This window comes from Leucopleurus acutus (assembly GCF_964270905.1).
Source record: "Leucopleurus acutus genome assembly, chromosome: 13".
NCBI classification, from domain to species: domain Eukaryota; kingdom Metazoa; phylum Chordata; class Mammalia; order Artiodactyla; family Delphinidae; genus Leucopleurus; species Leucopleurus acutus.
The window spans coordinates 64,241,399-64,265,332 of NC_139155.1; the positions used below are offsets into that span (position 1 = coordinate 64,241,399).

At 59.9% G+C, this 23,934-nt stretch overlaps 3 protein-coding genes across 3 annotated transcripts; 2 read left to right on the top strand and 1 right to left on the bottom strand.

The window, feature by feature from the left end:
- Positions 1 to 680: 680 nt before the first annotated feature.
- Positions 681 to 5,393, top strand: LOC309970330 (tubulin alpha-3 chain-like; the record flags this gene model as incomplete). Its single annotated transcript, XM_082852657.1, has 4 exons — positions 681 to 801; positions 1,337 to 1,485; positions 1,781 to 2,461; positions 5,097 to 5,393. The coding sequence occupies 4 exons, from the start codon at positions 681 to 683 to the stop codon at positions 5,391 to 5,393; spliced, it is 1,248 nt and encodes a 415-aa protein (XP_082708783.1).
- Positions 5,394 to 6,054: 661 nt separating this feature from the next.
- On the top strand, positions 6,055 to 8,275 carry THAP7 (THAP domain containing 7). The gene is made up of 5 exons (XM_082852788.1): positions 6,055 to 6,091; positions 6,264 to 6,343; positions 6,661 to 6,816; positions 7,278 to 7,418; positions 7,620 to 8,275. The coding sequence occupies exons 2-5, from the start codon at positions 6,264 to 6,266 to the stop codon at positions 8,182 to 8,184; spliced, it is 942 nt and encodes a 313-aa protein (XP_082708914.1). The 5' UTR covers positions 6,055 to 6,091; the 3' UTR covers positions 8,185 to 8,275.
- Positions 8,276 to 9,094: 819 nt separating this feature from the next.
- LZTR1 (leucine zipper like post translational regulator 1) lies at positions 9,095 to 23,768 on the bottom strand. The gene is made up of 21 exons (XM_082852505.1): positions 23,555 to 23,768; positions 23,064 to 23,126; positions 19,665 to 19,721; positions 18,243 to 18,322; positions 17,762 to 17,870; positions 17,180 to 17,263; positions 16,332 to 16,389; positions 15,786 to 15,925; positions 15,127 to 15,328; positions 14,577 to 14,732; positions 14,091 to 14,201; positions 13,742 to 13,834; positions 13,559 to 13,654; positions 13,322 to 13,487; positions 12,978 to 13,147; positions 12,724 to 12,880; positions 11,951 to 12,077; positions 11,715 to 11,864; positions 11,042 to 11,147; positions 10,881 to 10,961; positions 9,095 to 10,625 (listed from the first exon to the last, which is right to left on the bottom strand). Exons 1-21 carry the CDS (start codon positions 23,752 to 23,754, stop codon positions 10,509 to 10,511), a joined length of 2,523 nt encoding a protein of 840 aa, XP_082708631.1. The 5' UTR covers positions 23,755 to 23,768; the 3' UTR covers positions 9,095 to 10,508.
- Between the last annotated feature and the right edge of the window lie 166 nt (positions 23,769 to 23,934).

The following is a 23,934-nucleotide window of genomic DNA, read 5'->3' on the forward strand; positions in this document are numbered from 1 at the left end:
CAGCTCTTGCTGGTGCCTGACATTGGCTAAAGCAACCAAAAGCCAGGGGGCACAGTCCACATGGGTCAGCCTCCTTGAGCACAGAGCTGCACAGAGAACAGAGGCTAGACTTAGAGGGGCAGATGAAACACACACAGTAACCACCCATGCTTGGGCCACGGTGGCCTCTGTCCCAGTCCACTTTTCCTTTCCCAACTCAATTACCACTTAACCTTATCATTTGGTCAGAACACAATAAAAACTGCTATATTCTTCAGAGAATTACTGTGACTAGCCATAACATGGAGTTTATTATTGACATACGGCTTGCAAAATTTTAAATAACCGAATTTTTGTATAGTAGCAAACACTTAGGTTCTGGGGCTAATTCTGGCATTCACTATCAGCTAGAGTGGTTCAGGGCAAGCCAGTTTTCACAGGGATAAAAGGGTCACATAAGCCTCCTGGAAAAGAAAATAAGGTATGAGAAACCCCCAGACACTCTGAAGCACATACAAACATTTAATTATATTTTGCCTGCCACACAGTAATGGCTGCCTTCAAGACAAGGGGCCTCACATGTATATTCTGGTTCCCAGCGTGAGTGCATCTCTATCCACGTGGGGCAGGCGGGGGTCCAGATCGGCAATGCCTGCTGGGAGCTCTACTGCCTTGAACATGGAATTCAGCCCGACGGCCAGATGCCAAGCGACAAAACCATCGGCGGTGGGGATGACTCGTTCAACACGTTCTTCAGTGAGACTGGGGCTGGCAAGCATGTGCCCAGAGCCGTGTTCGTGGACCTGGAGCCCACCGTGGTCGGTAGGTACCCTTAGACTTAGAAGGGGAAGCACAGAACCTTTGCTGGGTTCCTCCAGATCAGAAGCCCGAGGTAGTTTCCAAGGGGAGCTGCCAGGAGAGAGCACCCTTCAGTGGCGGCCACCCAGGAGAGAACAGAATGTCACCTTGGAGCCCGTGAGACCCAGGCCACAGAGGGCGCCCGGCAAAAGTCACGCTGATGTCTAGTATGTCAGGGCCATTTCAGCAACACCCCGGGTGTAGCTGTGGGTGTGAACAAAACATGCACGCGCAGAACCGCCTGTGCGGTGTGAGCATTCCCTTGCCTTTGGGAACTGGCCACACTGGCATTTGTTCCTCGGGTTGACTGGACCTTCCCGGAGCCATAAACAGCAGATGAGGCATGTGTATCACACGGAGACCTTTTCTGTGAGACGCTGACGCTGCTGGCCTGCGAGGCACAGCACGTGCCTGTAGAATTGAAGGTTTCCCCGGACCTGGCCATCCCGGTGAGTCAGCGACCGTCCTTAGAGTCTCGGGCACGCTGTCCTCTCTGCAGATGAAGTGCGCACGGGGACCTACAGGCAGCTCTTCCACCCGGAGCAGCTGATCACCGGGAAGGAGGACGCGGCCAATAACTACGCCAGAGGCCATTACACCATCGGCAAGGAGATCGTCGATCTGGTCCTGGACCGGATCCGCAAACTGGTGAGAAGGGCCCTGGGAAGGCCTCCTGGACAGGAGGGGAGGCCCGGGATCTCCCCGGGACATCACTTTGGCAAAACCCAGCAGAACCATGAGTGCAGGGTCTTCCTTTCCGGTGTGGCCGCAGTGCGTCCACGTCTGTAACTGCTAAGTGTGATGCGTGTTCCCTGTGGATGGGTTGAACCCGTATAGTGAACCTGCAGAGGAAGAGTGTGCCGTGACCGGGGCCTGTGGGGGCCCGTGGGGGTGGTGGCACGGCTCATGCGGGCGTGGCCTCACGGCCTCTGCTCTCCCGCAGGCGGACCTGTGCACGGGCCTGCAGGGCTTCCTCATCTTCCACAGCTTCGGGGGCGGCACCGGCTCGGGCTTTGCGTCTCTGCTCATGGAGCGGCTCTCGGTGGACTACGGCAAGAAGTCCAAGCTGGAGTTCGCCATCTACCCTGCCCCCCAGGTGTCTACAGCTGTGGTGGAGCCCTACAACTCCATCCTGACCACGCACACGACCCTGGAGCACTCGGACTGTGCCTTCATGGTGGACAACGAGGCCATCTATGACATCTGCCGGCGCAACCTGGACATCGAGCGGCCCACGTACACCAACCTTAACCGTCTGATCGGGCAGATCGTGTCCTCCATCACGGCCTCCCTGCGCTTTGACGGCGCCCTCAACGTGGACCTGACGGAGTTCCAGACCAACCTGGTGCCCTACCCCCGCATCCACTTCCCCCTGGCCACGTACGCCCCAGTCATCTCGGCCGAGAAGGCCTACCATGAGCAGCTGTCCGTGGCCGAGATCACCAACGCCTGCTTCGAGCCGGCCAACCAGATGGTCAAGTGTGACCCTCGCCACGGCAAGTACATGGCCTGCTGCATGCTGTACAGGGGGGACGTGGTCCCCAAAGACGTCAATGCGGCCATCGCCACCATCAAGACCAAGCGCACCATCCAGTTTGTGGACTGGTGCCCGACTGGGTTCAAGGTAGGCTGGGCGGTAGCGCGTGTTTATCTTCCGCCTGCGGCAGATCCTGGGACGGGGTGCTGCCCCTTTGTGGAGGGTACCCTGTTCCAGGGCAGCTGCACTGCAGGGAGAACAAGTTTAGTAATTAATTTGCTAGGTGCCTTGATCTTTAGCAAGGACTTTACGTACCCTTATTTCTTACAACCAACCTGTAACACTCATGGGCTACTACTACTACTGTCTTACAGTTTAGAGACTGAGGCTGAGACAGCTTTTAGTATCTAACAGCCTCAGGGGCAGCGAGCAATGGAGGGAGCTTTCAGGGACGTCTGACTGCAGCATGTCTGTCCTCCACATTTTCCCACTCTTGCTCAAGAAGCCTGTCAGGGTCTATGGTATCATTTTGTATTAGAAATCATGGTTTTTAGATTTCACATTACTTCAGTCACCAGTTGTCGCTGCATTTTAGGTAACATGTTTTTGTAGACAGAATTTTAAATTCATTATGCAGTGTTTTCTGTGGGGCCAAGGGTGGTTCACTGCTGTTACTCCAAACCAGACTCGGAACACTGCCTCGCACACAAAATCACACTGATAATTAGGTGGCTCCTTCAACCATGTTTAGTGTCACGATGAAATGTCTACCCAGAGAAAAGCAACATGTATCTGGAAGCCAAGTAACATGTTAGACCTATTGTGATCACCAGGCTAAGTGCCTCGCCACGCCTGGGATCCTTAACTCTGCCCCCTCTTCTTCATTAAAAGTCCTTGTTCACAATTGATCTTCCACATTAGAAAAAGTGCTAGATCCTGCACTCGTGAGCCCTGATGAGTTCCTGAGGTGTTTTGGGGAGTTGCACGTTCCAGGGTCATTGCAGATTGAAAATGAAGAGAAGTAGAAGCAATATGTGTGTCATCCTATTGCCATTTGGAAAGTCCAGAGCTTGCCTCTGAGGACAGACAAGTTGTTGCACCCACCTGGCCTCTGTCAGCCCCACTTCAAGACACCCTGGCACTGACCATCTCCGAGGGTGTAAGACCGACAGATGCAAAGTGACTCACAGAAGAGTAAAGTCTATAACAGGTTTCACCAATCTGGAAATATTCATTACACCTTCCATAAGAGGTTTGCAGACCTCAGAGGTTATAGGTGGGGGTTGAAACCTTCCATTCTTGACTTCTCCTTTCAGTCACCTCACCATGACCTTCGGAAGGCAAGGACATCCAAGGCAGCCGCAGCTGGGTGGCACTTTGGGGGGTGATGTGCCCTCTGCCCAGGCTTTCCCTCCTGGCTGAGTCTCTGTGAGCCAGTGGGGAGGCCGGTCTTGTGGGGAGGTACAGGAAGTCACAGCTTCTGTCCCCACAGAGGATAGTTCTCCCTCAGATGGAGCACGTTGAATTCTCATTGCTCTAAGTTCCTTTTTGTCAGTCTGAGTGTGATTTCACCATACGTTCTTTAATAACCATTTGCTCAGGGGTGCACTATTGTCAAGGAGTCTTTCCCATGTTTATGTTTAGTTTTTTCATTATAAATGTGTGTATGTGGCAAAATATTAAAATGACTTAGAAGGCTGAAAAGCTGAAGTCCTCTTCCCCTTCCAGAGCTTTGTCCCTCAAGAGATAGTCTGTGCATATTCACATTACACCTCTTGTTATACGGGTGACGTTGACAGAAAGGGGCCAGCGACATGGGCAAAGAACATTCTTTAAAGGTAGGTGACAGACTCCACTCATGCCAAAGAGAAACGGAAGCTGGCAGCACTCCCACTTGGAGGGGCTGGCTGGCCTGACCTTAGCGCTGTGTGAGAGCACCCCTCTATCAAGTCAGAACCCCCTGTGCCCTTCCCGCTGCTCATCCCAGCTCTTCTGGAGACTGGCTGTGTCCAGCTGCTGCTGACTGCTAGCTGCTCACTAGGGCAAGGAGGGGGTCACAGCATCAGCCCTCTCCCCGTTGTTTGTCCTCCTCCAGCATGATATTCCCTGAGCTGTCAAAGACTCTAGCTGGTGTTTAATACTCTACAGGTATTTTTAAGCATAAATCGAATTAAAGTTGCTTTTCTTTTTACCAAGTATACCTTGGACATATTTATATGCCGGGACAGATTTCTCATTCTTTTCTATGATCATACAGTGTTCTACTGTAGGGAGTGTATGATAATTTAACTAGTTTCCACAAAGGACATTTGTTTCCAGTTTTGCCATTTCAGATGGCGCTTCACAAAGTGAAAATATGAAGTCAACGGATATTAGATGTTGGCATATATTGGTACAAAACAAAGTACCAATTCCTACAGGGCATAATTTAAACTGGGTCCACGGCCCCCGTTTTTAAAAATAACCTACAGGGCTTCCCTGGTGGCGCAGTGGTTGAGAGTCTGCCTGCCGATGCAGGGGACACGGGTTCGTGCCCCGGTCCGGGAAGATCCCACATGCCGCGGAGCGGCTGGGCCCGTGAGCCATGGCCGCTGAGCCTGCGCGTCCGGAGCCTGTGCTCCGCAACGGGAGAGGCCACAGCAGGGAGAGGCCCGCGTACCGCAAAAAAACCCACAAAAAACAACCTACCTACAATTTCTGAGGCCACAGTATAAACTTCACCATGAAAAATAAATAAATTAAATAAATAAATAAACTTCACCATGTTCCCCTTCTCTGGCAGGTGGGCATCAACTACCAGCCCCCCACCGTGGTCCCAGGGGGAGACCTGGCCAAGGTGCAGCGGGCCGTGTGCATGCTGAGCAACACCACGGCCGTCGCCGAGGCCTGGGCCCGCCTGGACCACAAGTTCGACCTCATGTACGCCAAGCGCGCCTTTGTGCACTGGTACGTGGGGGAGGGCATGGAGGAGGGCGAGTTCTCGGAGGCCCGGGAGGACCTGGCAGCGCTGGAGAAAGATTACGAAGAGGTGGGCGTGGACTCGGTGGAAGCAGAGGCCGAGGAAGGGGAAGAGTACTGAATGCGAGGGCGCGGCTATAGGCCCCCTGTCCCCCGACTGTCACATTACAGATGTGTTTACCTATTAAAGTTTCTGTATTGAGCATAGTCTGCCCTGTGCTGCACTTCGACCAAATTCCCACGCCAGATACTTTCCTTTTCCAAGTGAATTTCTAGGGAAACTATGTTCCTCCCGAACAGAAAAGATGCAGCAGGTCCGTACGTGTGTCTCGCTACACAGAGCAGTCAACTGCCGCGTTACCCCCCGAAAAAGGCTTCAGAGTGAGGAGCGGAGAACCGGGAAGCGCTCTCCGCCTAAACAACTGGAGTCCTTCGCGCCGGCCAAGGCGCTCCTCGGGGGCCGGAAGTGGGCTGGTTCTCGTCGTCGGAGTCGCGGGCCAGCCGCGTTTGCCCCGCCCCGCACGAACCCACTCCCGCGCCCCATCCCCGGAGGAACTGTCCCGGAATCTCCCGCCCGGCCCAGAAGAGGAACCTCTCCCGCAGGAAGCGTGCGCGCCAGCACCGCCGGGCTCGTTCCCGTCGTAGGCGTTTCCCGACCCGGGCGGCGTGGGAGATCCCCGCGACCACTCCCCGGGCTCGCTCTGCAGTTTCCGGGACCCGCCTCTCGGCGAAGGCCGCGCACTTCCGCGTTTCTATGGTATTGACTTCCGCCGCGAGCCAAACCTCGCGATACTTCGGCGGCGCAGCAATGGCAAGACCGTGAGTGCCGCAAGCGGGAGTCTGGAGAACAGGCTGGGACGGGGTTCGGGCGAGATCGAGCCGGGGAAGACCCGCCACTCGGGGGCCGCTTGCAGCGGGGTGGCAGCCTGGGGCGCGAAGCCCCTCCGGGCCCCGACGGCCGCCCGCGACCGAGCTCCCGCCTCTTCCCCAGATGCCGCGTCACTGCTCCGCCGCCGGCTGCTGCACACGGGACACGCGCGAGACGCGCAACCGCGGCATCTCTTTCCACAGGTTAGCGCGCGTGCGCGCCGGCGCGCGGAGGGTCCCCTACGCATGCGCCCGTCCTGCCGCCTCGCGGAGCCACTGCGCACGCGCTTCTGTGGTCGGGGCGGGGCTTGAGTGGGAGGCTGGGTGGGGGAGGAGGGGCGGTCCGCCTGCCCGGGCCAGCTGCTTCGAGTCTCACCTACGTGATGATGTTCAGCGAGTCTCTTTTCTTCTGGAGGCCTCAGCTTCCTTGTCTGTGCGCAGGCAGTGTCAGCGCGAGGTCTGGGGGCGGCATGAGCGGGGCCGGCCTTTCCCGTCGGGCTCACGGGCTTGTGGCCCCGCAGGCTCCCCAAGAAGGACAATCCAAGGCGGGGCTTGTGGCTGGCCAACTGCCAGCGGCTGGACCCCAGCGGCCAGGGCCTGTGGGACCCGGCGTCCGAGTACATCTACTTCTGCTCCAAGCACTTCGAGGAGAACTGCTTTGAACTGGTGGGAATCAGGTGAGCCTCCTGGCAGCTGGCAGTGGGGTGGCAGCCGGCCGGTGGGGAGGTCCCCGGAGCAGCAGCCCTGGTTTCTCCAGCTGGGAACCTCAGCTTCCTCTCCCGACAGACCTGGTCAGTGAGACCCACCCCCCTAGGGATCACTGTGCCAGAGCGCACTCCCTGCAACCCCAGCCCTCCCTACAAGTGCACAAACGGAATCAGTTGTTTTGGCTGGGCTACCCTGTTCTGGTGGAGCCTGTCCACACTCTTTAACTCTGAGGAGTTTTGCACGGAAGAGATTGGTGGGGGCCTTAACTTGGCATTCCCCAGACTCATTGTTGGCAGGGTGCCGCCCACCTCCCACACAGCTAACCCAGCAGCTTGCTGGAGTGCTGGAGGGCCTGCTGGCTCCATGCCCTGCGGGTCGGCTGGGGCGGCAGGGATTTGTTCCACCTCATCCAGACCGCTCTCCCTCGCAGTGGGTATCACAGGCTGAAGGAGGGAGCAGTTCCGACGATATTTGAGTCTTTTTCCAAGTTGCGTCGAACGACCAAGACCAAGGGGCACAGTTACCCCCCTAGCCCCCCTGACGTCAGCCGGCTCCGGCGATGCAGGAAGCGGTACGTGCTGCAACGGAGGGGGAGGTGCCCCACTGCACCCCAGGTCTGAGGGACTGGGCTTTAGGGTGCCTGACAGCAGCCTTGCTGGACCGGGTTCTGAGCCCGTGGAGTGGGTTCAGGGATGGGGGTTAGATGACCTGGTGAAATGGGGTCGGCGAGCCCTGAGCCTGGCCTGTCAGTCTCTCTCTCTCTTCCCCCCAGCTGCTCTGAGGGCCGAGGGCCCACAACTCCATTTTGCCCACCTCCACCTGCTGACATCACCTGCTTTCCTGTGGAAGAGGCCTCAGCACCTGCCGCCTTGCCTGCCTCCCCCACCGGGAGGCTGGAGCCTGGCCTCAGCAGCCCCTTCTCAGACCTCCTGGGGCCCCTGGGTGCCCAGGCAGATGAAGCAGGTTGCAGCACCCAGCCTTCACCTGAGCGGGAGCCAGAGCGACAGCCGTCTCCGCTGGAGCCGAGGCCCATCTCACCCTCAGCCTACATGCTGCGCCTCCCTCCGCCCGCTGGAGCCTACATCCAGAATGAGCACAGCTACCAGGTGGGCAGCGCCCTGCTCTGGAAGCGGCGGGCTGAGGCTGCACTCGATGCCCTGGACAAGGCCCAGCGCCAGCTGCAGGCCTGCAAGCGGCGGGAGCAGCGGCTGCGGCTGCGGCTGACCAAGCTGCAGCAGGAGCGGGCACGGGAAAAGCGGGCACAGGCCGATGCCCGCCAGACTCTGAAGGAGCACGTGCAGGACTTTGCCATGCAGCTGAGCAGCAGCATGGCCTGAGTGAGGGCCGCCTGGCAGGGCCTCAGCCTCTTTCTCCCTCAGTATCCACCTTGAGAGGATCTGATCTGAGCTGCGTCCACCAGCCCTGCCAGATGCCATAATAAAGTGGATTCTAGAAAGAAGCGCTGCTCTCTGGCTCAGCTGGGGGCTGGGGCCCTTCCCCTGGGTACCAGGCCCGTTTCCCCAGATTGGCTGTAGCACCTGAAGGGCTCAGGCCCTGTAGTCCAAGCTCTTGGCTGTGGAGAGCAAAAAGCCCTCACTATATAGCTCTGTGTCCGTGTACTGTACAGGGCTCTCTGAGGGGTCGTGTGAGTAGAGGTTCGGGGGCAATACTGGGCACCCTTTCCTTGGTACCTGAAACAGCCTTGACTTAGCCAGCTGGTCTCTGAAGACACCCATGAAACCCAGGCCAGGCTCAGTTCTTTTTCAGGGAAACAACAGGCTTCCGTCCCCAGATCCAATCTGCCCAGCAGTCAGACCTGGCATGAGCTCCAGCTGCTGGTCAGCCCCCCACTCACCACCAGGCCTGTCCCATCTGAAAAACGGACAAGAAAGGCAATTACTGACCTGGGGTTGCTATGCTTGGCAAGTAGTGAGGGCCCCACAGTGACCATTCTGATCCCCAGAGGTCTGGGATGAGGCGTGTGGGGAGCAGAGGGCCAGGCACTTGGGCGGCAGTCCTGGTGTTGCCTCTGTCCCAATTTTCCTTCAGTTCACCTGGAACGTGGCAGGCCTCCCTGCATCTGTGATCAGCAGCTCCGTGTGTGAGGCACTTAACCACATACTTGACCCCCCTGCTGGGCCTCAGCCACAGCAGCCCCAAGAGCACCGCTGAATCCTTTCTAGTTCTGGAAAAGGCCACACTGTGTTGTGTGGTTTGCTTTTTGGGGCCCTTGGAGTGAAACTTCGTTTATTCACGTTACGCACAGTCAAATGGCCATTACAGGAGGCAGACACAGAGGGCAGGGTCACAGGTGGTTCCCAAGCCTGCGGGCCGGCCGAGGTGCACCTTGCACAGGCCATTTCCTAGCTTGCTGGGCCTACAGGTGAGCACCCCTTGCCTAAGAATGTCCACCTGGGGCTTCTCAGCAAGGCCTGAGGAGTGGCAGATGCTGTGTTTACGTGGGGCACAACTAGAGGCAGGAAACAAGCTCTAAGGCTCAGAAGAGAGAGACTGTGTTTCCCCCAAAGTGGCTTCCTGGCAACCAGGGCAGAAGGGTTCTTGTTCCCAGAAGAGGAGCAGAATGGTGCCTTCCCCACTGGGGTGGACTTGGCACCTTCTATCGGGACAGGGAAGGACTCAGTGGCCTGTCCTCAGTTTCTCAGTGCAGGCAGGAGCCTACAGGGCAGCCCAGGAGCCAGGAGAGCCAGCTCCGGGCCCCCAGGGCTCCCCTCAGGTGGGGAGAGGCCAGAGGCTGGCCTGCATTCCTCCCACCAGCCCTCCCACTACGTGACTGGGGCACCCTGGGTGGGGGTGGAGAGCTGCTGGCATGAACAGAACCAGGCAAGACTGGCTTATCCTGAGCCATCGGGCCACATGGCCCAGCTTTAGCTCCAGGAGGATGGAGGGCTGGAGCCACCAGTGGGGACTGCGCAGTGAGGTTTGGGTGCAGGTAGGACTGCTGTGGCTTTAATGGAGGCAAGCCTATGACAATAAATACTTAGGGACAGATGCGGGCCTGGGGCATCTCTGACTTCTCTCTGGAGCAGCCCAGGGCCCCCACGCACACACAGGTGGGTGGGATCCCACAGTCCCTCTGGATGTCTGGCCCAGTCCGCAGTGGCTGACCCTGCAGGCTGGGAGCTGACCTTAGGGCCCTTCACACCTCAAAATTCACCTGGAGTTGGACTCCATCTACCCAAGTTCTGGGTGGCAGGAGGAAACCCTTACACCAACCTTGATGAGGGTCTGGGGGTGCTGTGCGGCCCCCACATTGAGGGGTCTTGGCAACATGACCCAGTGGCTGGATGCACAAGCCATGCTGGGTCCCTGCTGTGTAGGGGGCCCAAAGCCAGCTCCCTGGTGGGCTCATCTCCCTCACTGGGCCCTGGCCAGGCCCCTGCCTCCTCCTGCAGTGTCCTCACCACTAAGCCCTGGCTTCCCACCCACACCTCCACCCTGGGAGAGGGTGCCAGCCAGGATCCCGCTTCACCGTCTGCTTCCTGTGGGACCTGTGTCCTCAGCAGTGAGATGAGGCATTTGGAGTCCCCCACTCAGCTCCCTTCGGAGGCCCTGGGCACATGACCCCTCGGCCGCAGGCCCGAACGTGGCCAGCACAGTCTTTGCAGTGGGCGAGGCAGGGCAGGCAGCACCACGTGGGCCCTCATATGTCGGCACCCAGCTCTGCGCACTGCTTGTCTGAGATGTGGGAGGCCAGGGAGTCGATGATGTCCAGCAGTAGCTGCTGGCTCAGCGAGCGCAGCGTGGGCAGCTTGGAGACCTGCGGAGGCAACCAAAGGCCAAAAGGATGGAGCCGTGTTCTTGCCAGGGCCAGGTGGCCGAGGAGTCTTCTGGGGACTTGACCAACGAGTACGGGGTGAGGATCAGCCAGTGGGTGGACAGCTCTGCCCGGTTATCCCCAGAACCCACTGCTGCACAAGGCGGCCAGGGCCCCTCCCACCTGGCCCAGGCCACCGCCAAGGGGAGTATGTCCTGCAGACGGGGCAGGCAGCGCACTGGGTGGGAGGGCCCTGACCTTGGTAAACTGGTGCACGATGATGTGGAGGCAGTGCCGCTTCATGTCCAGCGCCTGCGTCTTGTCTGCTGCCTCCAGAATCTGGAACGGCAGGTTCCCTGAGGCACTGCCCCTGCCCCATACACCGCGCAGGCACAGAGGCCCAGGGCCAGGGCAGCTACCTGCAGCACGTTCTGCACCGTCACGTTCATCTCCAGGTTCTGCTTGCAGTACGCCTGCAGCCGGTTGTTGTAAAAGCCGTAGTAATAGGGCGCCGCGAACAGGTAGCTGAGGGCTGGTTAAGGAGCTGTGGGCTAAGAAAGCCTTCCGCCCACCCAGCTGCCCTCTTCCCCCTGGGGAGCCACCAGGGATGGAAAAGCCCTGAACCAGGGCTGCTACCCCATGCTCAGGTCAAGGGGGGCCCACCCACCACAACAGCCGGGATCCCATCCAGGCAGAGCCTCTACATGGGCTTTGAACCACTCAGGTGTCCAAAGCTCCATTCAGGATCCAAAGAAAACCACAGGTTCCTCTCCCTAGGAAAGTACCCACATGCCCATCTACTGAAACATCCACGGCCTCACAGAGCCCTGAAGGGCATCCTGACCTCCCATGTTCAGACCCCCACAGACATGACCTGGCCAGGAATCATCCCACACGGAGCCATGACCCCTTCCTCTGAACCCACCCATCTCTCCTGACTGCAAACCTCTCTGAGCCAGCCAACCGACTGTTCCAGAGAACCCGGAAGAGACTGGACACTAAGAAGTCCTCAGGAAATCGCTTGGCCAGGCCAAGCCAGCAGGGCCCAAAGCTGCCCTGGGAATGACCCGGGAGCCCCAGAGGTGAGGATGCAGCGAGTCCTCGGGTGGCATGTTGACCTCGCCGTAGTAGATGTAGCGCAGCATGGACTCGAAGGCCTGCCTGCTGGGCACCATCTCCCCAATGGAGATGTTCACCTGGCCGTCCTCAGGCATGAAGGACCGGAACATGGCCTCAAAGTAGCTGCAGACGGTGGGCAGGCCCTTAGCAAGTCAGCCAGTGCCCAGCTGCTCACCCACCCATCCGCCCGCGAGACACACCCCATCCACCTGGAGCGGGCTGCCAGAATGGCCTTGTGGGCTGGCCGCGGGTGCCCATCCAGCAGCAGCGTGATGTCACAGAACTCCGCGCCCGCCCCCTCCAGGTATGCCTTCATGTCCTGGATCAGAGACGTGCCTGGGGGTGTAGAGGGGGCCTGAGCCAGAGGGCGGCTTCTGACTCAGGATGCAGGACCCCAGGGCACCACCTCCTGTGCATCTGCCCGTGTTGCCCCCCTGAACGAAACCCCCAGATCAGAGGCCTTACTCTGGCCCTTGAGGCTCTGTCCCCCCAGAGTCTGACCTTCTCCCGGACTCGGCCCCCTGAGCTCTCTCCTGCCCCAGTGCTGGCGCCCCCTCAGCTGTGTCACCTGGAGCCCATGGCCGAGGCAGCACAGGCCCCAGGGCCAGAGGGTGAAGGAGTCTGTGAGGTCCCTTCCTGGCTGGGTGGGGATGGGACAGGGAGGCACCAAGCGTCTGAGGGCTGTGCCCACCCCTCACCAGGCCCAGATGTGGGCCCACCTAGAAGAGAAGCTGGGCAACTAATCGTGGGACCCTCAGCTCGTTGCTCGCTGCAGACCCTCATGCCTGGCGTCCCAGTCAGGGCAGCTCTCGCTGGACAGGGCCCATGTTCTCCCAGGAATGGTCCTGGGAGATGTCACCCTGGCACCCAGCCCGCTGAGCAGGTCTCTGCCTTGCCCGAGCCTGAGCCACCTGCGGTAGGACCCTGTGCCCAAGGTGGCTGCGCCCTGTCCACCACTCTCAGGGACCAGGTGGGTCCCTACCAATGTCCACGGGCTGGTCCGAGGGGGCGCGGGGAGGCGGCTGCTGCTTCCGCCGCACAATCTCCACGATCAGAGGAGATGAGAGGCGCTCGAACTCCTTCATCATGATCACCTGGTTGAAGTGGGACTCCTTCACCACGAAGTTCAGGCAGTGCTCCTGGACAGATAGGCCGCAGGCCACTGGGTCAGGCCTCACCGGACCTACCACAGCAGGTGGGGAGGGGGCACAGGCTGCCACGGACCCCACCCCGCACCTTGAGCTGGCCCAGTTGCAGCCGGGCAGCGCTCTCACACACGACCAGCACGTTCTGCAGGTCCACGGAGGCCTCGATGTACTGACGACACAACTGCTCTAGGCGGCACAGCTGGAAGCCCAGTGCCAGCTTGTACACATCCATGATGAGCAGCACGTCCTCCACGTGGCCTGTGCCCAAGAACCCCTGAGCCTCTGGCGGGGCGTTGGAGGGGGGGTGCCCAGGCTCCCTCCGCAACGAGGTGGCTCAGCCACAGGTGGGGTGAAGCCTCGGAGACCCCGGCCACCCCCTGCCAGGGTGGCCACACCCCATCCCGTTCCCTCCCGCCCGCGGCGCAGGCCGACCTTTCCGCGGGTACTTGATCTTGTCTGTGTAGAGGAACTGCATGAGCACCTCGAAGGGCCGTGCGTCGGCCTCGCGGATAGCCACACGCAGCAGGGGTGGCCGGGCCCCACCCGCGGCCCCAGCGGGGCCCTCCCTGAGTGCCGGGGCCGCCTCCTCCTCCAGCTTCTGTGGGCAGAGGAAGGGGCGCTCAAGAACACCCCACGGAAGCCTCTGCCCAGGCGGCGGGCGGCCCTCACCTGGGTCAGCCGCTCCCGCGCCTGCACGATCTTCCTGCGGAGCCAGCGGCTGCGTGCCGTGACGATGGCCACGTGGCCCTGCACGCATTCTTCCTTCTGCCGGAAGAGGGACACCTTGGTGGAGGGCGGGGGACACTCACCCTGGGGGCGGGGGCCGCCAGCGGGCACAGAAGGGCAACCCACCTCACCCAGCACGAACTCCACGTCGCAGAACTGGCGGCTCTCCCACAGCCGCCCATAGTCCTCGTGCAGCGTGCACTTGGGGTAACAGGAGAACTGCAGGCAGAGACCACGCTGCTGGACAGGTCCGCCCAGCCAGCCCCCCACAGGCTCTGCGGGGGGCCGCCCGGCCCCTCCCGCACTCAGGTTCCAGAGTACCCGGGCCCAACCGCCCGACCCGTCAGAGGGGTTGCCGGCCCACCAGGTGCAGCCTCGGCTCTGGCGCCAGACAAGCCCCGCCCCCGCAAAGCCCCGCCCCCCAGGGGCTCGGTTTCCAGTTTCCGCCTCAGGCCGGCAGCGCGGGCTGCCCCACCTGGAACCTGTACATCTCCCCGCTGCGGATATTGTTGTCCACGGTGCCCCCGAAGATGTACATGGCGTCGGAGATCACGGCAGCCGCGTGGAAGAGCCTTCCGCTGGGCAGCTGGAGGGGAAGGGACAGGGCGGGGTCTCCAGAAGCAGGGCTGGCTGAGGCCTGGCCGCGGCCAGGCTCTAAGCAAGGAGGGCACCGGTGGCCTGGAAGGAGGGGCCACAGGGCAGGACCCCCAACCCCCCCGCACAACCTGCGGGGGGGCGGGGGGAGGCGGGGCCTGTGTGGGCCCACAGACTGGACAGGCCCTGTGGCCCCACCAGGTGGCAGAGGGTGCTGGGTGTCATGTGCTGCACCCATGTGGCCCGTCCAGCAGGCCATGGGCTCCCGGCCTCGCCTCACGTGCTGTGTAAGCCCTGAGCCTTGGCCTCTTCAGCACAGGACCAGCTTCAGGGCGTGAGGGGTGGGCATGAGGGTGCCGGCCCTCACCTCTGAGGCTGGCAGGGTGGGCTGCCTGGTGGTGGTGCTGCCAAAGTCCAGGCCAAACACATCCCGGGACTTCTTGCAGCCGCCCCGCTCCTCGGAGCCCAGGGCAGGTGCCTCCTCGGAAGCAGATGCTCGCTCGGGCATTTCGGCTCCACTGACCTGGGGGAGACGGGCAGGTGCACGGCCCCTCAGCAAGGGCCGGACAGGTGGCCAGAGACCGCTGCTGTCCCCGCCTGGGGTGGGGATGGGTGCTGTGGGGACAGTGTGGGGGGAAAGTGACAGGATGAGGGTGTTCCCAGCACGGCCGAGATGGGAGCCTGGCTGTGGTCAAGGCATGCATCCCGGAAGAACATCCCCAGCACAGCGCCAATGCTGGGCCATGAAGTGTTAGCCCATAGGTGGTAAGATGGAGAACAGGCCAGAGGGGCCCAGGCCGGGGTCAGGCCAGGGCAATGTCCAGGACTGAGGGCCCCAGGTGTCCCAGCCTTGCTCCTGCTGGCTGTCTGGAGCCCCTGGCCCTGGGCCCGCCCACCTGTGGACCAGCAGCACTCACCTCACTGTCCGAGCTGGGCTGAATGACCTCCCAGGTCTGGAAGTCCACGTCGTAGCAGTGCAGCTCGTTGGGGAGTGTGTTGTCAGCTGCGCCCCCAAACACGTAAAGGTGGCGGTCAAAGGCCACCATGGTGTGCCCGTAGCGCCGCTGCGGGGGCGGCGGAGAGCCCCGGAGCAGGTGCTCGGTGGGGATGCGTGTCCACCTGTGATGTGTGTTCACGCTGCATGTGAACCAGCGATGGGATGGGGGTTCGTGCTCCCCTGCAGCCTCCACCTGGGCTCTGAGCCCCCCACCCCATTTCATCCTGGCACCAGCCCTGCCTGGCTCCTCGCAGCCCATCATGGGGTCCTGTCTCACCCTCGTCCCCCAACATAGAGCAGGCAGCAGGGGCAGGGCAGGAGGGTGGCACCTGCCCGGCGAGGCAGCTGCTGGAAGGGGTGGCTGGCTGTCTTCACACTGGGACAAGGAGGGAGGCCGCCTAGGCCCCAGGATGCTGGGCTGCAGACACCCCCCGAGGGGCCTGCGGGGTCTCAGGTCCAGGCTGCATAAGGGCCCTCACGGCCCCGCTCCCAAGGTGCTGGCTGTGTGTGGAGCCCACACAGGCAGCCCCGGGCACTGGTGTGGTGTGCTAACGGGGGCCCCACCAGCAGGGCACTCACGTCTTGTTCTTGAACTCGAACTGGAAGAGATTGTTCGTTATCTTGGCCCCGCTCTGGCCTGAGAAGACAAACATCCTGTCCCTGCAGACGGCCGCTGGGAAGTTGCAGCAGGAGGGCGGGATCTCGCCGCTCTGGGCCACCTGCATGGTTGGGGAAGCCATGAGCCCTTCTCCTGGTCCGGGGCCGACCCGCTGAGCTAGGGCTACATTCACTCCTGAACCTTCCGTGAGTGAGGGGTCATGGGTCCATTTTTGTGGAACAGCTTAAAGCCCCCATATGAATGGGCCCAGTTTTGAACAGTTGGGGCTGAAGCCTTCACTACAGGTGAGACAGGGCAGTGGTTAGACACACTGCCCAGGACCCCGACAGTAGCCGCCCCCACTGTGTTCAGAGAAGGGTGGATCAGCCCCAAACTGCACCAGTCACAGGCTCGGAGCCCGTAGTCATTGGGTAACCACCGCGGGGACAGTGAGAGGGCTGGGCCGGATGTCAGGAGGGCCTGGCGAGGCCAGGAACAAAGCAGCCTCCCCGGCCCCAGCCCCTCACCTCCTCCCAGCACGTTAGATCCCGGTCCTGGAGGCCGATGGTCCACATGTCGTTCAACCTGCATTAGGACAGAGGGGTCGGGACCCCACAGCTGGGCTGGCGGTCAGGGTGGGCCTGGGCCCAGCCAGGAGGGAAGGCTCCAGGAGGACAACGCACCAAGGGGGATTCTGACCAGGGGACTATGGAGTGGCCTCGGGGTGGGGGCTTCGGCTGCACTGAATCCCTGCTGGGCCGGGCCCCCTGGAGCCAGGAGAGGCCCTCACAGAAGCCACCACTAACCCTGCAGCACTTGGGGCTTCGGTAACGCTGAATTCCTGGGGAATGATCGTGTGCTGTTTTTGTAATCAGAAAAATACAGCAAAGTCAATGTTCTACAAGGAGGAAAGGGCCCATGACACAAGCAGGCACCTCTGTTGCCCTCCATGGGGAGGCGGGCTGGGTCTGAGCCCTGCCGCTGCCACCCTCCTGCTCACTCAGGTCACTGCTCACCGTGGGCCCGAGTATCCTCACCCCAGCCATTCGAGGGGCCACCACCCGACCCCTGGCTCTGATGACACCCAGCTATGGCCTCGGGGCTGTGGAGCCAGCACATCCTCGGCCAGCTGCACAGACATGGGTGGGCTCGCCACCCCCTCAGTCGCCCCAGGGGGCTTCAGGGGTGCCAGAACTTCTGTCCCCTGTGAGGGTTGGGCAGGGGCTCCACTCAGTGGCCCTCGTCCTGCCCATCTTCCTGTTCTCCCAGCCCTGTCTACACACCCACCCTCCTGAGAAACCCCCAGCTCGAATCCCCCCTCCCTAGCGCAGGAAGGCTGCTCTGTGCCTTGGTGCACTTCCGGGCTGCCACCTACCTGGCGTTGCCGTCATAGCCAGCAAAGATCCACAGCTTGTCACTGTACACTGTGGCGCCATGGGCTGACCTAGCGACTGGCAACCTGGGGCAGGAGGAGGGGGTGAGCAGGGAGGCCGCCCCGTGCAGATCTGAGCCTCATGGCCCCATGAGGCCAGGGCCACAGCCTACGAGTGCCGCCGCTGCTGGGCCCTGGGGCTGCCGTGCCCACACCTGGTGACCGGAGCTCTGGGGACTCCAGCTGGGCCACTGGGAATAAGGGACAGTGGCAGAGGCTGAACTCATGAGGCTGGGGCAGCTGGACAAGGATTCACATGTTCAAGGGCACAGAGCCCTTTCCCAGCTCCCACCCAATATCAAGGGGGTGCGTGCAAAACAGGGCCAGAGAAGTGCCATCCACAGTACACTTGTTCCTTCTACCCTCTGGAAGGAGGGTATCTAAGAGCGGGGGAGGCGCAGACAGGAGCGACTGGCAGTTAACGCCCATCATCTGTAATTTTACAGAGCTGATCCAGGCCCGCTGCCCCCCGAGACCCAGCACGGCAGCCTGCACAACGCCAAAGGTCTCAGCAAAGTCTCTCACCGTCCTTCAATTTTCCACTCCGTCCACTGGCCAGTTGCAAACTTGTACTCAAAGAGGTCATTTTTATTCTTCAAGTTAGAATTGGAATAAATGTCCCCAGTGTAGCCCCCTGTAAAAGGAGTGAGAAGCCATCACATCCAAAGGCAGCAACTCAGTCATCAAACCCAGGGGGTTGGGGCAGGATCTAGCCTCAGTTAAAATGTACTCTGGGACCCCTCTGACCCTCGGGGGCACCTCCTGCCTGCCTGCCCCTGCTCGAGGCTCTGGTGACAGAGGAGCAGAACCCTGTGTCCTGCCCCTGGTTGGGGGACACCAGCCTGGCCACAGAGGCAGACAGTTCCACCCCCAGGAGATCAGGACGGTCAGGGAAAGGGGCCCATGAGAGGGCTTCAACCCAGCCCAGGAACTCAGAGGACAGTACACAGAGAGGCTGGCCAAGCACAGCACATGGTCGAGGCTTGATGGGAGGAGGGCCGCTCACCAAAGACGAACATGCTGCTGCCATAGACGACGGCCGAGTGGTGGTAGCGGGGAGCAGGAGGGGTCCCAGTGGTGAAGGCCCTGGTGGGAAAGAAGGGGCAGTGGGTGTCGTCAGGGGGCAGCCCCCCTCACCCCCAAACTTCTTTTTGCTTTTGTATTTTGAGGGTAATACCTGTCTCGTTATAGAAACCTTAAAATATTGCCAATAAAGAAAACCCCCCAAAACAGCACTGAAACATATGTATCATTCCTTTGCCGGAAACCACCATCCACACCTTGAGCATGCCTCCCCACCACCTTTCCCAGGCATATTTATGCGTCTGAGTAATTGTTTTAAATGGATCACGTGGTAGATGTCCTTGCTACTCTGGAACCATCCACACCTGCATCCCCACAGCTGCACCATATTCTGCAGCATGGGTGGTCCACACATCTTATTTATTGAATTAAAAACCGGTTTATACTGCTTTCCTGGGGCTGCTCCTTTTCAGAGTTTTATACGTAAGCAATTTTTAACAAAGAATTATAAAGTCTTGAGAGTGATTTTTAAATTAATCTGTAACTCTTGGACACATTTTACAATCAAGTGTGAGAGAAATAACACACAAACTTCCAAAGCAATACAGCACCACCCGGGTGTCTGGGCAAGGGGTGATGCCACCTGTTGGGCCACATTCAGCAACTGTGAGTACTGGGCGTGGACATCCTCCTCTGTCGAAGCGGGGCAGTGAGACCCCAACCCAGAGAGCAGCGCCCAGAGCTGCTGCAGAGCCTGGTGCCGAGGGGCTCCTGCACAAGGAGCTGGCATAGCTCAGGAGGAAGCCCAGCACCTCCTAATCCTGGGATCTTTTTCTCTCCTCAGCTGTGAGCTGCTCCCAGTGGGGGCTGGACTGGAGCAGATGGGCACAAATGTGCAGTGCTCAGAGATGGCAGGTGTCATGCCCGAGGCCACATAGCTGGGAAGGGAAGCCAGGACCTACAGGCTGCCCACTGCCTGTGTGGGGTCTCCTGCCAGAGGATGGGCCCCACAGGGCAGGGAGGGCAGGGGAGCCGCTGCTGCCAGCCCCTGGGCGGCACCCTGCAGCAGCAGAGACCATCCTGGAACGCCCCATCAGCCCATGGTCCCCCTGTCGGCTCCAGGAGACAGGCCTGGTGACTGAAGAGCTCTCCTGAGGCAGAATCGAAGGACCCACAGCTGGATCAAATAGATCCCCTTAAGTAACAGGATCCAGAAAAACCAATCTCAGCTACAGACCAGAAAAGAAAGCCAGGAAATAGAGGGGATCACTAAGAGCAGTCCTGGGCGCTGTCATCTCCTCCTCGAAGTTTCTCTAGCTCTCCATGAGCAGGACCTGGCTGGCAGTCAGGCCCCAGTGGTGCTCCGTGTCTAGAGAAAAACAGGGCTGGAACTGGGGACACCCACCTGCACCAGGAGCAGTCCTTCACGTCGAAACGAAGGAGGTCGTTGAGCATCGTCTTCCTGAAAGACAGCCAGGGACCCGGGAGATGGACACTGTGCCCAGGGGTGGGGGCAGCTGTTTGGGGGACTCAGCCAGGGCCAGGCAACCAGCTAATGCCAGAGGGACCAGAGATGTGACCCCAAAGGAAGCTCCCCAGCTGGTTCAGAACCAGCCTGCCTGGGGTCAGGACTTAAGCATGATCCCAGGCTCCTCACGCCTCACCCCCTGTTCCAGAATCCCCACCCACACGCCCACTTGTGGGCTGCAGCACCCCTTCTCCGAGGCTGCGCCATACGACGCAGACGCTGGCTCACATGTCAGAGGAGGTCCCTTGCCTTCTCTCTCTTCTTGCCACCTCTTTATTGCAAAGCTAATGTAATAACTACATTAAAGATACAATAAAGCAGGGCTTCCCTGGTGGCACAGTGGGTAAGAATCCGCCTGCCAACGCAGGGGACATGGGTTCAAGCCCTGGTCCGGGAAGATCCCACATGCCGCGAAGCAACTAAGCCCGTGTGCCACAACTACTGAGCCTGCGCTCTAGAGCCTACGAGCCACAACTACTGAGCCCAACTGCCACAACTACTGAAGCCCGTGCGCCTAAAGCCCGTGCTCTGCAACAAGAGAAGCCACCCAACGAGAAGCCCGTGCACTGCACCGAAGAGTAGCCTCCACTCGCCGCAACTAGAGAAAAGCCCGCGCACAGCAACCAAGACCCAACGCAGCCAAAAATAAAAATAAATTAAAAAAAAAAGATACAATAAAGCAGAAAGCAAATCCACTGGCCATCCCACCACCTAACAAGACCCGCACATTGGGGCGTCCCTGGTGGTGCAGTGGTTAAGAATCCGCCTGCCAATGCAGGGGGCACGGGTTCGAGCCCTGGGCCAGGAAGATCCCACATGCCGCGGAGCAACTAAGCCCGTGCACCACAACTACTGAGCCTGTGCGCCTAGAGTCCGTGCTCCACAACAAGAGAAGCCACCACAATGAGAAGCCCGTGCACCACAACGAAGAGTAGCCCCCGCTAGCCACAATTAGAGAAAATCCACACACAGCAACGAAGACCCAACGCATCCAAAAATAAATTAATTAAAAAAAAAAAGACCCGCACGTTACCACCCAGCCCTTATCAGTAAGAGAGAGAAGGGCGTCCACCCAACAGGAGCCCAGCACCCCAGCCTCCTCATTTAGCCTCCGCCTTCAGGAAACAGCCTGGTAGACCAAAGGGCCTGCCTGAGGCCACGGAGCCAGGGGGCTGGGGCTGGGAAGCAGAGGCATGACTGTAGTCCCTCCCCTTTCTCATTTGTACCCCACACCCCAGCTACATGAGCACCTTTGTAGCCAGTCTGTACAAAGTTGCAACTAGAACGAGACAAATTCCTATCCTGTTTCTTAGTGTCACATTGTACAGAAAATGTTTCTGCTTCTCACTACACAGTTGTCACTCAAACTCCACCTGCTACAGAACACTCCAGGGGGATGTCCCCACCCGCTGCCCTGCGCTGGACACCAGGCCTTTTCTGGTTCAGGGGATTCTCATTAAGGCTGCAGTAAACATCTGTGGGCGGATGCCTCTTCCTCATTTTATTCCTTCAAGTGACAAACATTTATTGAATTGTCTGGGTGCTGGAATACAGGTCCAGCCCTGGCTGAGGAGACAGACATGAAACATCTGTGTGCCTGGGGGCCAATGGAGCCAGTAAGAGGTGCAGAAGGGGAGGGGGCGCTGCTGGCTGGTCCGGTTAGTCCAAGGGGTGGGGGAATGCCTCACTCACAGGAGATTTAGAGGAGGGGCAGGAAGGGTGGGAAGCAGGGAACAGCCAGCGAGAGGGGCTAACCAGGAGGATGCTTGGTGCAATCAGAACACCGCAAGGCAGAGGTGTCACCCAGTGCAGCACAGACAGAGGCAGGGGAGCTGTGGGTGCAGACGCGGGCAGGGCCTCACAAACTGCCAGGAGGGCTTGCATTTTTACTCAGAGGGAACCATCCCAGGGTTATGACTCAAGAAGGAACACACTCTAGCTGGCTGCACATGGGGAGAGAGACTGAGGAAGACAGGCTGGAAGCCAGGGGCCATGCCCAAGAGACCCTTCTATCCAGTCTGAAGGTCCCCGTGGGGGCTTGCCCACTCTGTCAGCCCCAGGTCAGCTCCTCCAGGGAATCCTGCAGGACCATGGCTGCAGCACCAATCAGAGGCCAGCCCTGCCTGGGCTACAAGCCAGAGCCTATGGTTGAGAGGCAGGGACAGGACTCAAGGGCAGGATGAGTTGTGTGCCAACACCGCACCCTCAGCACAGGGACACCTCTGTCCTCAGCCTCTCACAGCCCTATGCTCACTGACCCTCAGGAGCACCCTGCAAAAGCAGGGCAGAGGCCCACCCCCTTCTACAGAGGAGACCAGGGTGCAGTTAGTGGCTTTAAGCCACCTGCCCCAAACCACAAAGCTGTAACCTGAACTGAGCCCTGTCTGTCCAGGAGCCCAACTTCAGCCCCACATCAAGCAGGCTCCCAACCTTCCAGAGCCCTGGTGGGCATCCCTAGCCTCTCCTGAGCACATGAAGGGGTGGACGAGGGACAGAAGCCCAGTGGATGCCGGGCAGCACAGTTCTACACTGTCCTACTGCTGGGTGGTTGCCCATACTGACCCCTCTGCTTGGGACACTCTTCCTCTTTTGCCTGGCTCACTCCTACTCATCTTTCAGGTCATCAGCCCCCCAGGAAGGCTTCCCTGACCAGACCGGACCAGACCAGACCCTGCCTCCTGGTGCAGAACAAGCCTGCCTGCTGTGCCCGCACCCTGCACTTGATGTGGTCCCGCCCTCGCTAAGACAGCTCTTTCCCTCTGGGGTGGTCCAGCTCCTGGGAAAAACACTCCAGGAGAAGGATGCAGCTGCACAAACCAAGGGTTCACCTCGGCCATTATTTCACCAAAGGAAACCAGCCACTGGGAACTGTTCGTGGGATGGAGATGTGCTATCAGGAAAAGCTGTTTGCTGGGAATGTACAGCAAAATGTGGGAAAACCCTTACAAAAGTGAAAAATGGGGGAAGGAAATAAATCTGTATCCTCCAAACCTTCTCAACTGCCATGTGAGCATGTGGATGAGGCCCAGAGGGAGGCGCAGGGAAGAAGTGCCTGGCAGGGGTGGCAGCCATGGCAAATGTGTTTCTTTCAAGGCTGTGTCCACTCACTCAGAACAGAGGGATATTTCCATGTCCTGAGTGTGCTGCAGTGCTGAGGGAGCCTCACTGATTTGGAAGCTGAGGCCGAGTGCTTAGCTAATATCTGGAGAGATGGCAGTGGAGCTGCAGAGACCCAGTCCCCACCACTGTGCTTCTCCCTCCTCAATCCAGACTCACCCATTGTCTCCACCAAATACATAGATGGCATCTTTATAGGCCACCACTGTGTGCTTGCTGCGCCTGGAAAGAGAGGGGTGGGTGGCGGTCAGGCTAGGACCCTCCTGGGGGCACCCAAGGAATGAGACTTGGCACTGAGGCTCCCACAGAAGTCGGATAACACCTCTCAACTGCCAAGATCGATGGAGACTCCTGAATTCCACCAGTACCCCCAAAGGACTCTGCATGTGGGGACCCCTGACACTCCCACCCCCCTACCGAGCACCTGGGGCCCCAGCTCGAGACCCACAAACACAACTTAACTCTAGTACCCTGCCCGGGGCCACCCCGCTCCGGGACTCCCTCGGAAGCCCCTCCCCTGCCGTGGACAACCCCCCCGCCCCGCCACTACCGGGTCCCGCTCCGGGACACGGCGGCCCGGCCTCGCCCCAGCGCCCCGCCTGGGACCTCCTCAGACACCCCCTCCCCAGGACCCCCACGCCCCGCCGTACCGGGCCCCCACGAACTCGTCGCAAGGCGGGAGGCGCCGCCAACGATGCACTGTCTCAAAGGGCCCGAAGTTGAGCGTCAAGTACTCGACACTGTCCGAGCAGCTGTGGTCAAAGTCCACGCTCGGGGCCACCTTGGACCGCGCGCCACCGGCCAGGGCCCCGGTCCCGATCGGGCCGCCCGAGCCACCCGGCCCCGCCATGCCGGGTCCACGCCCGATGGGCCACCGGGTCCGCGGGACGTGCGGCCACCGCCCCGGGCCGCCCCCGAGGGACTACATTTCCCGGCGAGCCCTACACCGACGGCGCCGCACTTCCGGACGGTGGCGCACTCCGGAGCGCCCTCACTTCTGGGCGAGCTTTGGAGTCCTAGTGACTCTGAG

Coding starts and splice junctions, on each gene's coding strand:
- THAP7 (XM_082852788.1), top strand. CDS start 6,264: ATGCCGCGTCACTGCTCCGCCGCCGGCTGCTGCACACGGGACACGCGC. Junction 6,344..6,660: donor CGCGGCATCTCTTTCCACAG/GTTAGCGCGCGT, acceptor GTGGCCCCGCAG/GCTCCCCAAGAAGGACAATC. Junction 6,817..7,277: donor TTTGAACTGGTGGGAATCAG/GTGAGCCTCCTG, acceptor TCTCCCTCGCAG/TGGGTATCACAGGCTGAAGG.
- LZTR1 (XM_082852505.1), bottom strand. CDS start 23,754: ATGGCGGGGCCGGGTGGCTCGGGCGGCCCGATCGGGACCGGGGCCCTG. Junction 19,722..23,063: donor GTATTTGGTGGAGACAATGG/GTGAGTCTGGAT, acceptor GCTGTCTTTCAG/GAAGACGATGCTCAACGACC. Junction 13,488..13,558: donor CGCGGGAGCGGCTGACCCAG/GTGAGGGCCGCC, acceptor CTCTGCCCACAG/AAGCTGGAGGAGGAGGCGGC.